The 14,247-nt window shown below is 41.0% G+C and overlaps 1 protein-coding gene across 5 annotated transcripts in view; it reads left to right on the top strand.

Annotated features, from left to right (window-relative positions):
- Positions 1-14,247, top strand: part of LOC120634507 — a 68,450-nt gene that overhangs the window by 46,248 nt on the left and 7,955 nt on the right. For 2 of the 5 annotated variants that reach the window (XM_039905175.1, XM_039905176.1), the window contains exons 17-29: positions 720-820; positions 1,759-3,743; positions 4,630-4,844; positions 5,379-5,525; positions 6,158-6,371; positions 6,751-7,615; positions 8,049-8,155; positions 8,480-8,554; positions 9,709-9,912; positions 10,870-11,055; positions 11,719-11,834; positions 12,776-12,859; positions 13,871-14,002. In XM_039905175.1, coding sequence (XP_039761109.1) covers positions 720-820; positions 1,759-3,743; positions 4,630-4,844; positions 5,379-5,525; positions 6,158-6,371; positions 6,751-7,615; positions 8,049-8,155; positions 8,480-8,554; positions 9,709-9,912; positions 10,870-11,055; positions 11,719-11,834; positions 12,776-12,859; positions 13,871-14,002 — 4,431 coding nt within the window. Of the gene's footprint in view, positions 1-719; positions 821-1,758; positions 3,744-4,629; positions 4,845-5,378; positions 5,526-6,157; positions 6,372-6,750; positions 7,616-8,048; positions 8,156-8,479; positions 8,555-9,708; positions 9,913-10,451; positions 10,531-10,869; positions 11,056-11,718; positions 11,835-12,775; positions 12,860-13,870; positions 14,003-14,247 lie in introns of those variants that run through there. The other 3 variants (XM_039905178.1, XM_039905177.1, XM_039905180.1) reach the window with 3 other exon arrangements.

The following is a 14,247-nucleotide window of genomic DNA, read 5'->3' on the forward strand; positions in this document are numbered from 1 at the left end:
TCCTATTTAAGTGTATCTCTTCCGTAACTTAGGCCTGGTAAGCTTTACAGAAGAATTAAGGCTTGTCTATTGTGGTATTTATATAAATATATTTGTTGCGATGGTTAATGGTTATTACCTTTTTTCGGATATTTATGTAAAGAAGCTACGAGTCCCTTTGTAAGAAATTGTTTGTATCTTAAGACTGTGAGATTACACCTGTAAGTTTAACTTTCGAAGCCAATTACGAAAGTCACTTACTATTAATTAACTAATGCTAAAAACTTTTTAAGCTAATTACTGTGACTTATGTAAGCTGAAAGTCGCTATGAGCCGTTTAAAAGTTGTTTACATTAGTAAATTAATCGTAAGTGACTTCCGTTATTGACTAAGGTAAGTTAACTTACAGGTGTATTCCCAGGCTAATACTAAACGCAAATGACTAATGTTCTATAAATATAAATGTCGCTAAGAGATCTGGTTAAAAAAATTTGGAGGGAATTTTAAGGCATTAAAACAATATCTACTCGAAAACAACATTTTCTGTGTAAATAAGTCTAAGAGCTTATTTCACCTTTCGCTATTAAAATCTAGTTTAAAAAAATCCACGTATCCACAATGTAAGTTTAAATGATTAAACTGCAGTTCCGAACCCAATTTGTAATGTAAATAGTATTTAGCTTGTTTGATCTCGTTACGTTACAAATTTAAATTAATCCTGGTTCAATCTTTTATTGTAGGTAAAAATGATCCAGAACCAACAGCAAGCCGGTCCTGTGGATCAAGTGAAGGCAGGTCTTCTTAACGGCGTGGGCTCGCAGCCAAACCTAACATCCGTGCAGTGAGTATTATATTAATTTTATTGTTTGTTTTACATAAAACTATCTAGAATAGTAGCGGAAACCACAGAGATTTGACCACACCGCCTATCGCTCTTACACATATAATAGTGTAAGTGGCTATTGGGCAATGCATTTTATTCAATTGATGAAATTCTGCAATTTAAGCCTCAAAACAAGATTATTTAACTTGTGTTACATAAAAAAACCAAAATTTTGTATGTTGGGGGTTAGATTGTCTGACTGGATATGTTGCGACTTTTATTTTCCTAAGAACTTATCACAAATTCACACAAATGAATTCATTTAATTGCAAGATATATATATCACATAATAAAAAACGTTATTATGGCTTGGAAAGATACGAGTAACGGGACGCATTTCTTCGACGAACTATGGGTGTTATAAAAATTAATATCTCATGCTTTAAAAGGTAAGAAAAACATCGTGTGATTTTCCCACTCTTTGCCTCGAAAAGTATGTTAAGCCCCGACGGCTTTGACATGTATTTTCTTTGACAAGTATTTTAATAAAATATGGTTTTGGACGTTTGCTATTATTAAATACAATTCATCGATAACATATATATAAATGTAACCGAAATATCCTAATCAATATATATAGGTATGACATGTTATAAGATTAAAACATAATTATTTATTTATTAAGTACCAATGATTAAAATTATTACGAAAAAGGTCAGGAAGTACAAAAGGACAACTTATCCCTAGAGCGATTTCTTCCAAACGCCCTCGAATGTCAGAAAAAATAACATGTACTTGAAAAAACCGATTAAGAGCGATACTTTATAATCCTACCGTGAAGAATACAGATACACAATAAATAAATATACATACATATACAATAATACATGAAAAACATAGTTTTCTTACTAAAAGTCTAGTCCATTACTCAGTTGGATTGGCTGGTTTTATTTCAGACTGGATCAGCAGTCCCAACTGCTGCAAGCCCAGCAGCAGCTGTTCCAGCACCAGTTCCAGCAGCACCTCAGCAACGAGGAAAAGGCCATGAAGCTGTTCCAGCAGAACCTCATGCAGTCGCGCGCGTCGCCCAGCCTCTCCGCCGACCAGCAGCTGTTCCAGCAGCAGCAGCAGCTGCTCGAACAGAACCTCAAACAGCAGGTGATGATGGAACAGAATCTCATTAACCAGCAGATGTTGGAGCAGACCGTCACCAACCAGGTGCTGATAGAACAGCAACACCAGAACCTCCTTGAGTCCCAGCAGACCCCGCTGCAGCCGGGCCTACTCAATCAGCAGCTGGTGGCCAACGAAATCAACAACCAAAACCAGGTGTTGCAGCAGCACATAATACAGCAACAACAGAACATCATCGCCCACCAGGCGGCGGCCATACAGCAAAAACAGCTGGAGGAACAGCTCACGGCCCAGGAGAACATCATAACCGGACCGCAGCCGAGCCAAGTTTTGGATCCATCTCTTCAAACGTTACAAAATATACTGGCACAAATCATACACAGGCCGGATCCGTTGCAGGCGAGGAAGGATTCTGAATCGGAACACCTGCAACAGCAGCATCAGCAGCAGCAGCCGGTTCATCAGCAGGTCGTCAGTCAGCAAACGGAAAGCGTCGACGTCCAGCCGACGACGCAGCAAGAGACGGACGCCGCCCACCAAAGTAAAAATTTCGTTAACGCCCCAGTTCATCAGCATCCCACTAGTCAAGGTGCTAGTTTCCAACCGAATCAGCAGTTCATCCAGCCGAACCTGCTCACCGCGGTGGTGGACCCGGTCATTATGGTGCAGCAGCAGCAGGTTGCGCAGGCGCAGCAGCAGGTGGCGCAGGCGCAGCAGCAACTCAACATGCAGAAGCAGATGCTGGCGCAGCAGCAGCTCATGCTGCAGCAGCAGCTGATCACGCACCAGCAGCTGACGATGCCCGGCCAGACGCTGTCGCCGCAGCACATACGGAACCTGCAGCAGCAGCAATACCTGGCGCAGCAGGAGATGCAGTTGCAGTCGCAGCAAAACTTCATAGACCAGCAGAACCTGGCGCTGTTGGCCCAGCAGCAGCAACTCATGGGCCAGCGGCAGCAGGTCGAGGAGATGTTGCGCTCGCAGCGGCCCATGTACACTCGTCAGGGCTCCGAGCAGAGCCAGATGAGTGCTGCCGACGTTCACGATCAGCAGCAAACATTAGTGTCGGATCAGTACCAGCAAAATCCACCGCTGCAGCCACAGATGTCCGTAGATCAAATGCAATTCCAAAATCAACAACAGCAGCAGCAGCAGCAACAACAGCAGCATCAGCAACAACATCAACAACAGCAACAACAACAACAGCAGCAGCAGCAACAACAGCAATACGTTGAAAAACAAATGCAAAAGCAGCCGTCGGAAGAGCAATACCACCAAGTGCATCAGATGCAGGGTCAGTCATTACCGCACAATATGGTGGTCCAAAATTTCAACCTGGTACAGCAGAACGAGAGGCAGATATCTAGTCATGAAGGCACACCTGTGCAGAATTACCCTGCCAACCCTCTGCAGATGTATCAGCAAAATCAACCCGTTCAAACTATGCCCAATATGGCATATCAGGTTGAGTCCACAATAGCAACCTCAGTTCCTACTTCATTACCTCAAAATCCGCCCGCGACACATTACCAGCAAGTCGAAAACGTTCCGGCGACTTTGCCCGCTCAAATACAGGACGCCCCAACAAGCCAACCCCCCACTAGTCAAGTTCCTCAGACCGGCCAAGCGCCGGAGATGGTCCCCCAGCAGCTCAACATCCAGCCCGAGGAAGGAATGGCCAACGGCAGTCAGAAGGAGCAGTTCCATACGCCATTGACGGAGTTTCCGTCCGGCGCTACGCATCAAGAGGCTATACGGCAACCGGAATTGAGTTCTGTGGACGAAAAACAGGCGGAGCAACTGGAGGGTGAGTTGATGTGCTATATATATTATCATTATTAAGACTACAGCTGTGTGTTTACAAACATTTTCATTTCTAATACAGTGTCATAGCTTGTGATATAATTATTGCGTGTATTTTATTGATTTAAACTCTTTTTGAAGCGGTATTGGCCCAGTGGTAGGGACTTCGGCTTAACTTTTGGAAGAGTTCGAATCCCAGCATCCACCTCTTAATTTTCGGAGTTATGTGCGTTATTAAATGAGGGAATTTAAAACATCGATTGCTTTAACGGTGAAGGAAAATATCCCGAGGAAACCTGCATGCCAGAGTTCCCCATAACATTCTCGAAGGTGTGCCAGTGGATTACGGCCAAAACCCTTCTCATTCTGAGAGGAGACCCCTGTAATGGGTTAATAAGGATAATGACGATTTGCCAAATGGATCGCATTAACGGGATAAAAATATTTAAATCATTATAACACAAAACCATAGCTGATTATTTTAGTATTTCATTGTGCTTTAAATAGATTTTTTCTTCAATTAGAAACAATAATTGCTTGTCACCTAAAAAGCTATTCATCATCAACATCATATCAACCCATTACCGTCACACTACAGGGCACGGGTCTCCTCCCACAATGAGAAGGGGTTAAGGCCGTAGTCCACCACCACGCTGGCCCAGTGCGAATTTGTGGACTTCACACACACACTTTTGAGAACATTATGGAGAACTCTCGCGTATGCAGATGTCCTCACGATGTTTTCCTCTACTGTTGAAGCAAGTGATATTTGAATTGCTGAAAACGCACATAATTTAAAAAGTTCGCCCCCCGAAAGTGAATTCGGAATCCTACCCACTGGGCTACCACCGCTTCAAAAGCTATTACTTTACATAAATTCTATTCCACAGCGGGCACAGCGGTGCCTTCGCCTATATCGGGCGAAAAGAAATCGCGGGGTTCGAAAAAACGTTCTCGAGAGAAAGAGAAATTCCCGCGACTCACCATTCTCACTGTCAGCGACGATAACACCGTGGTCGAGTGTTTGCTCGAGTCCAAATCTAAGACTGTCACATTCAAGTTCCACGTGCCTGATGTAAATCCCGAGGATCTGGCCAGCAATTTTGTGAGTAGACTTCGATATAACCACTCATGCATATGATAATGAAGATATTGTTACATTTGATTGTCTCACTTCACAATATCAGAATACTTGTATACCACTGATAACTTATTGTGTGGTCAAAATAGCCTTCTTTTCCTTTCCATCCAGAAAATTTTACCTTATACATATTTCTGACTAAATGGGTATCGCCTGTACACTACAGACAACAACCATTTAGTCAGAAATATGGTCAATAAGAACTTCACCTCGATAAAGAATTTTCAGTCATGGATTTGACATTCTATGGGCTCGAATTGGGGTAATCTAAAAAGTGTTATAAGATCTAAAGATAATAAAACAACAAATTACTAGCCCTTCATCTGTCGCAAAATTAACATAAAATGCTGATGCTATTAAAGAGCATCTAGAATCTACCTTCCGCATCTATAGTCGTGTCACTACAAATAGACACACTTCATCGGTCATAATAGGCCTACTTTAAACAAATAAAATTTGGAATACAATAAAAACGACCGTATGTGGACCGTTCGCTAGGTGGCGAACAATTTACTACCTGAAGGGCACAGCAGCGCATTCATGGAGTTGCTGGGCGACATCGTGCGGCAGCTGAGGGACCCGGGCGCGGCCAAGCCACCGCTGCCCTTCGCGCAGTCCGAACGACTTAGGCTCAATATAGACAAGGTATTTCCCTGGAGGCCATTCCCATATCCATATATAACGTGTAAATGAAAACTGAAATAATACTTCAGACGCTTTAGAGGTACATTATTTACTGTCTCTGAAACTTATCTGTGAAATCGAAACGCTAATAGTTTTTGAGTAAACCATTGCCATAGTTTTTACTGAAAGAAATCAGATACAGCCCTAACATTGCATGCAAAAGTAAAACCTAGTGACTCCTGTCAATTTATTAGGTACGCATCGAGTAGCGTAGGTGCTATGCACCTGTCTGTCTTTTATCTTAAATAGGGTTGTTAGTGTTTGGTCAGTACAGCAAATTCGATTTTTCTCGAATCATAATTGTTTACCAACGATGACCAATGAGGACCAATAATGCTCAAAGTTACAATCATGTTTAGGAAAAGTATTTAAAATATACAGTAAAATACGACACGTAACTGTTTCTCTTAGATATAAGTTACTGAAGGTAGACCAGTAACTTACAACTCCCTCTCTACTTTCGTTCGCTTACGCCCGTACACACCCTTGGTAACGCTCCCAAGTCAAGTGTGCGTAAAGAAGTTTCGCTTCAACATCGAACTATTTGCACTCCAAACGGAAGTGCGTCGCTAAGGTCACTGTGTTTTGCCCAGTCCGACTACGACTCTGAGACGACGGAGCGCGACGACAACCTGACGGACTCCAACCAGGACAACTCGGAGTGCACCACGCCCACCGCGTCGCAAGACAGCATCGCGCTGGCGGAGCTGGTCGACGAGCCCGAGCCGCCGCCTCTCGCGCACGAGCCCCGCCCACCCGCGCCCATCCCCGCCGTAGCCCGGAAAATCAGCACCGCGTCTTCCATAGGTACGACGATGTTTTACGACTTGTTAATAGTTTTTAAAAGTTGGCTAGGTTTCTTTTTAATGGCCACAGTCTACGTCACCTTATTTAGGATGAAAAACAAGTTGTAGCACTTTTCACTATTGTACTCTTATTTGCACTCACTTGTATTTTATTTTTCTTATGGTTAAAGCAGCAGGTTGGATTTTCACGAATGTTAATTGAACTTTATAAAATTGCAATCAAGAATGATTTTACCAGTCTAGAATAGTCAAAAGCCATATCCAAACCAAGCTTTTGTTCCATTTTTGACCAATCGTAACACTTAATTTAACCGACTTTTCGGGGGCTATTTATCGGGGGAATTTTATTTCGTAAATAAAATGTTATGCATAACCCACAGGTTCTAATCAATCCGACGGCGGGTCGGTAGCGGATCGATCGGGTAGCACAGAGTCGAACGGAGAACGAAAATCACAAAAACCCACTCGTAAGATATCGAGATTTCTAGTCAGCCCCGTCGTGGACCGCGGCGAGGACGTACCTGAGGAGAAGGGGCCCGAGCGGACCGCCACAGATATGGAGAAGCCGGTCGAAGCGCCCAAACTCGTCGAAACTACCAAAGAACCGCCCCGGGAACAAGTCAACGGCTTACCAGAACCGGAAATCGCTCCCACGCAACCTGAAACACAAATGATACAATCGGAACCAATACAGAAACCTATACAGGAACCGGTACAGAAATCGGTGCCGCAAACCGTTCCAGATAACTTCGTTCCTACGCACCAGTATTCTCTTACAAACCAGTTATCGCATACTCCACAAACGATGACTGACCATAGACCTGAAGTCAAGCAAATGTCCACTGAACAAAATGTGCAGATGCCTCAGAGTACAGCGCCGCCGATTTCAAGCTCTATGCTCAGTAACTTGCCGTCGACAATCCCTCAAACGATGCCTTTTCAGGGTATTAACCACACGTTACTCAATGGTGGATTACAACCGAGCCTGACAAACTTAACTACGCCATTACAAATAGCAACGGACACCCCCTTACTTGGCTTAAGTCAAGTGGGGACGCCGGTTGTTGGCGGGGACTTGGGGTTGAACTTTGGACTGGCTCAAGTTGCCCCAGGGCTCGTAGACCCCATGGCACTGAGCAGGCTTCAGTTGGGGCAGCCGACGCTGACGCCGAACACGGGGGTCAATGACACGTTGGCGAACGCGGAAAATATTCAGCGGATGTTGTTAAAGCAGAATATTATAAAGTGAGTATAATATTTATGAGCCATCGACAGTCGTCATTAATAGCTTATATAGTTAAATAAGTACTGATAATGATTCAGAATTTCTGGAAACAATATATAAAAGGCATTTCGTATATTGATAAAATACTATATGTTTATGTGGTGTACAATAAAAGTGTATTCATTCATTCATTCATTGAGTAACAAGTATAATTATTTTAAAACTAGCGCATTCGTAAAACAGAACAAATTAGTCATTCGAAATTCGACTGTCCCGCTTTTTATAAAATGGTTTATTGGCTAGAAAGAGTCTTCTTTCGTTTTAGCATGGTCATTATGGACACACCTTCCGCTGAGGCTTTTAGCCCAGCATTGACTTGTTATAGGCTATTTGTTACGTCGTTTTTACCACTTTTTTTATCACAAAAATGTTTAGTCAGTTTTTTTCCAACAGTCAACAGCAGAATCTCTCTGGCCCCAATCTTCTGGGGCTCCTCAACCAACCGCAATTCCCGCAACCAGAACTCGGGCTCCATAACAACTTGCTGAATACACAACCTGGTATGTAAATTAATTGTTACTTAAAGTATAGTTAATCTATCTCACGAACGCAGAAACTCTACTTAAGGTAAACTGTCAAAACTATCCATAATCCCTCCTTAAACTAGGCTTATTTATGCTAGTTTAATAAAGCTGAATTGCGTAAACGGCAGTTTAAGTTCCCTTGCACCTAACATTAATAAGAACTTTGAGAGCTTGAGAAGTGTAAAACTATAGCGTCAATGTTGTGTTACCTCTCACTCGTACTAATACCCGCTGCGCACGTACCGTGCACGTACTGTATGCGTGTATATGTGTGTAACTAACAGCACGTGTGTGTATCAGGCGCGGCGGGCCGGCTGCCGTACGCGGCGCCGCGGTACTACCAACCGATGCTGGCGACGGCCAACGACCTTATAGGTAACTAATAATTAAGTATTATTGTTATTTTAATAAGCGGTGATAGCCTAGACTAGGGGACCGAGATAGATCCTCGGCACGCACATCTTATCGAACTTTCCCAGAGTTGAGTGCATCTTTTACGGACTTTCATACTATGCAATAACTAATTTAGGGTGATAATTTTGGCAGGTGCACTCTCGTAAAGTTTCGTATTTGTTTTCGTATAATGTAATACTTCATTCATGGGTATCACCCACTTAGTCCATTATTTTAGTTAAAAATAATGCACTAAGTGGGTGGTAAAATTAATCTTTAAAAAGTAAAATTGGCAATAATTTAATCAAAATTAAATGATTTTTTTTTTTTTCCATCGTAAATTGTAATCTGACCATACAGTATTGCCATGTAACTATCGATTCTGATAATCGTATATGTTCATTAACGATTATACAACACCTCAACCGTTCTGAGAGCTGTCAAAATAATCATCCTAAGTTAGACCAAGCATAGGTCAAGCATCCAGATGCCGACTTAAGCACTGTTCTGATTTGCCACCACCACACCCAGTTTTGACAGCGCTATGTGAGGTCGAAAAATCTGGTATTCTCCTCACATTCATCAGTTGCCCACTTAAAATCCTCCCTCTTTCACACATATCTCTATTCACACCGTCCAGCTATGTTTTTTGGTGTTCCTCTAATTTCTATGAAAACTACTCTCATAAATAGGTTACAGATGATCGACTGCTGAATTGTTTACTGGTGCATTCTCAGCATTTAATACCGTTGGTAGAGACAGGTTTGATTTTCAAAAAAGTCTGTAAGGTGGGCTGCATTATCATGAGGGTAACTGATGTTTAACCACTGCCGGAAATAGATCTTTTGCTCGGGCCCAGCGGCCCTCTGCGTTTGATGACATCGGTCCACCTCTTCGGAGGTTTAGCGTTTACCAGTGCGGGTCGAGATACACTTAGCATAGCTTTCAATCTATTGCCCGCTGATTGACTAGGAGCCTACTTATGAGATCCATATATTCAGGGACTGTTTGCAGACTTTGGTGTTCAATAACTCAGTTCAGTATATCAATACCTCAGTACCTAAAGGTAGGCTTCCTTGAAATAAGTTAAATGTTTAAAACTTTGAAAGCTTTGAAGTAACTTTACTTTTTTTCAGTTCAACAGCAAGCGCTTCAAACGACTGTCAACCAATTCAACCAGCCTATGGGTCCCGCTTTCGCGCTGGGCCTGGGCCTCGGGTCTCCGCTTCAGGCAGGCCTGGGCGCGCAGAATCTAGCCCTCCAACAGAACATAGGCCTCACTAGTCAGAACTTAGCTCTCAATCAAAATCTTATGGGGCAGAATCTTGGACAGAACTTAGGTACGTTGTATTCCTGATCAAGTTTATGAATGTCTTTTCTTTAGATATCTCTGTGTATCAGAACAGCGCTGCTATTACATATTACATCACGTATAAAGCTAGATCTCCACTGAGATCATGCGCGATGAGCATGTTCGATTGACACATTCGTATTTCCTTGAATAAATTTAAAAAGACCGCAAGTTTACGTACTTTACTAAGAATAAATAATAACAAAAGTTACCGTTAACAATAAAAAAACATGATAACATTTCGAATGTTTTAAATCGTCGGACTAATTATAATAAGAAACCGTGTTAAATGCGCATGGCATTATTAATCTTGAAAATACTTAAATCACTTGTAAAGAAGAAATTCTATCAAATCCATTAGAAAAAGTATTCACAACATGCCATGGAAATATGAATTGTATGTAATGGAATTACAAAAATAATTAGTCCGACGAAATATGATTAAAAAAAAAATCAATTTGTGGTTTATGCTATTCATCAGTAAGTCTTGCGGGCCAAAATATCGGATCATTTTATATTGGGTTGCAGGACATAGGATCGCTCGGACAAGTCATTCAGTTCCCACCCCCCGATGCTTAGGAACCCTTTGATACCTCACGTCATTAGAGCTAGTCTAAAGTACCTATTTTTCCAAGGTAGTTGTAGCAGTTCATTAATTTCAATCCTTAGGCGATCAAGATCCAACGGTACATTATCGATCTCCGTAAACAAACTTAAGGATGTAGAGACCCGTAATTATTGTTTTGATGAAGTTGAGGTATAACTTCACTTCCATAACTCAGTACTGCGATGGCGTAGTAAACCGTTTTTTTTTAAATCATTTATAGAAAATATCACAAATTTCTTACTCCGTCAAAACTAACCTATATCATACTCCGCTCGATATAGTCCATAGCTCTTAAGCTTCTTTCTATACTGTAGTTAACTCTGCTATTTTCCACCGTAGGCCTAGCGGGCCAGAATTTAGGTTTAGGTCAGAATCTCATGGGGGGGCAGAGCCTGGCACTGGGTGGCCAGGCTTTGGGGCTCGGAGGCCAGAACCTGTCCCTGATGAACCAGAATCTTGGCCATCTGGTGGCGCAGAGGGCTGTACACAACGCGTTGGCGAAGCGAGCCGTTGATATGGAAATTGGTAAGTGATATTATGGATGAATTTAAACTAAGCGATCTAAAGTTGGGCTAATTAGTTGCGGTAAACTGTCATATGTTGGGTTGCTGCTTTTTTCCGGAAAAAGCTCTAGATGTTGTAAAGTTATTCAATTTTTCTTATTCTGAATCATGTACAAAAATAACAAAATAGACTTAGCTAAAAATAAAATATCACTAGCACAAGAACCATATAATAACGATGAATAAAATTCAATCATTCATATATTTATAATTCTAACACATATTTATTTTTTATGAATGTAGTTACAATTAATTGCTGGTGTCTTATGAATAAATAAATGAATAAATATTAAATAATCTCAAAAAGGTTATAATCTATAACTTTATTCAGGATCCAAGCCAAAAATTTTAAAGAAATTTGTCAAAATCGGTTGAATTGCTAAGTTATACCTATTGCACATAGTGTATTATACACAATTACGCGGGTATAGTGTCCGAGCTTTTTCCGGGATAAAAAGTTTTCCATGGTCAACAAAGGGTGTGAAGGATTAAAGTCTCTGTGACAAATTTTATCCAGATTAATGCAGCGATTGAGCCGAACAGAGGTAACAAACACACTTTCGCATTTAAAATAATGTATGGTTATAAAGTCCGCTTCTACATAATACTTTTTCCAATATAACAGGTATGACAAACCTAAATTCAACAAGTTCGACGCAACCCGGATCGCCCAACAAGACCCAAACCTACAACGAATACATGATCACGCTACAGAACAAACGATCCTCTATTTCCAACAGCGTAAGTGTTATTATTGATTGAATTAACCAAATATCCCATAACGATTTAATAACTGCTTTAAAACATCGATAAGCGAACCAGAAGGGTGCATGTAAACGCAAAGTATATACACGCTACGTTAGACAGACTTTAACATGAAGTTGAATTGATTTTTCGTTATAATTTAGCGGAACAAACTTTTCAACTGACAACTAAATTATTGTGGTTTTATTACTTTTTTACTTAAAGGGTAAGATAAATATTTATTTATGATTTATAAGATTTTTATTTACTTTTAACATTTTAAGCCAAATTACTATTCAAAGCATTCATTTAAATTTTCATTACTCATTCACAATTTTTCTCCTCATCATCCTTTCTTGACCATCTGGTGCTTGTACAGTTGTTCGGCTCTCACCTGCTAGAGTACCCAGTTGCACGCCAACTCACATTCTTAGGCGACTCTAAGATGAGATATTCGGTGCTGTCTGGGGTATTCAAGGTTGCGCTTGACCTTCGAGCTTTTAAATTAACTGTCCTTATTTATCTGCTAACCGTGCGCTAATTTACATTTACTAACATTTATTAACATTTACACGCTTTTGATGCGTTGTCGTATACTAACCGTGATCGTGTAAACGATATACACAACACTGCCCTTTGCTCCAAGGGAGTTAACCTGACCCAGGAATAAAGTATACACGCTACGTGGATGAACCCACATCCACTGCATGTGGGGGCTATGCCTCGAGTATGTTTGTGTGAGCAAGAGGTTTCTCATTAGACACCTCTATGACAATGCACTGAACTGAACGTCTTATGCCCACACTATCTGGTTTTTAAGTGCAGTTTACACTATCTTGATGTCATGCATAGATGAACTTGGTACATTTAATCGAAAAATGGATCTGTTTCGAGGGGAATCCTCCCTCGGTGAATTTAAGTATTTGTCGTGTTGTCAGGGCCCACTATCACCTCAATCCCCGCTGGAGTACAGTCCGGCGATGTCGCCTACTCAGCGGCAGTTACACGGGATCGCTCACAAGGTACCGACAGCCACATCGGCTTGGAGGCGTTTTTGCGTTTGTAGTAGTGTGCGGTCAGCAGATAAATAAATAAACAAATGTTTTTTGATTTTTTTATAGGCAGGAGAATGACCGGACTCGATTAAAGAACGCAAACTAAAATGCTACGTGGCCTTTCCATGCACTATATCATTTCCATTTTTATTTATTTGTTGCAATCATTAGTTGCTTAAATTAGATTAAATATATCCAAAATTATCAGTAAACCTGTATATCGTATTTTTTCGTTTCATCCCAATAGTTTAATAAGTTGAATTAAGAAAACCAAAATTGCGTTACAGGTAACTTTGAAATTTTTAACTGATTTCGAAAAAGGGAGAAGGTTCTTTTCCTTCCATTGAGAAAGTATTACTCAATTGTTGTACAGCGGACAACCATATAATCAGGAGTATTGTCAAGAATTCTTATCTGTTTTTTGGTTGTGAAGAACTTCATAGATTTAATAATACTATATGTTGTTTTCAGTGAACTAATAAAATCTATGACACGTGTAACGTTACTTTTATGCAACTGATGCGTGGCGCGTAGCAAGCGGAGGTTTATTTCTTTTTACTTACTGTTTATATCACACTACCAAGGCAAATCGTCTTCAAGCTGAAAACAGTCAATGACTGTGTTTGTTTATTTATAAATATGAAACATAGATCTACTTTTTGTAAACACCGATTTTATTGTAAACAAATCGTTTATTTACAATGCAAACATTGTATTTTTATTTCTTTCAAGAATTTTTTTTTTTTTGTTTTGCATGTCATCTTTCACACAGGTGTCAAACCTGTCACTATCATATCATAGTTACAGTACGATACTTAAGTGTATCGACCCAAATTGGAACAGCGTGGTGGGTTTAAACTCTATATGCTTATGTGAGAGGAGACCCACCAGTTGAAGATTAATTAGGCTGATTATTATCTATATATATATTTTTTGGACAAGTCTAGGAATGGGGTGTCAACGTTATTTTTTTTTCAGCGGGAGGTGTTAGATGTGGAGGGGGTGTCGGCAGCGGGAGTGGAAGCAGAGGTGAGCCACGCGGAACAGCTGGCCCGGCTCGACCACCAGCTGAGCAAGATCAGCTTACAATACAAGCATGGCGCACCTAAGGCATGTGACAATCAGTCGATATCAATCAATGTAGTGATAAATTGTTCTTCTCACCTTCGACGCTCATATTTAGAGGTAGTAACCACGGCTGCCTCTGCATCACACAACTCGTGGTCGAAAAGGGGATAAAGGCCAGACCATCGTGCTGACCATAGTACTGACGTGCTGTCAATGTGATCGCACATTTAAAACAAAGAGTGGTTATACCAGTCACTTGAGAGCACATCAGGTACGCTCATAATTGC

Source organism: Pararge aegeria, chromosome 24 (assembly GCF_905163445.1).
Source record: "Pararge aegeria chromosome 24, ilParAegt1.1, whole genome shotgun sequence".
NCBI lineage: Eukaryota > Metazoa > Arthropoda > Insecta > Lepidoptera > Nymphalidae > Pararge > Pararge aegeria.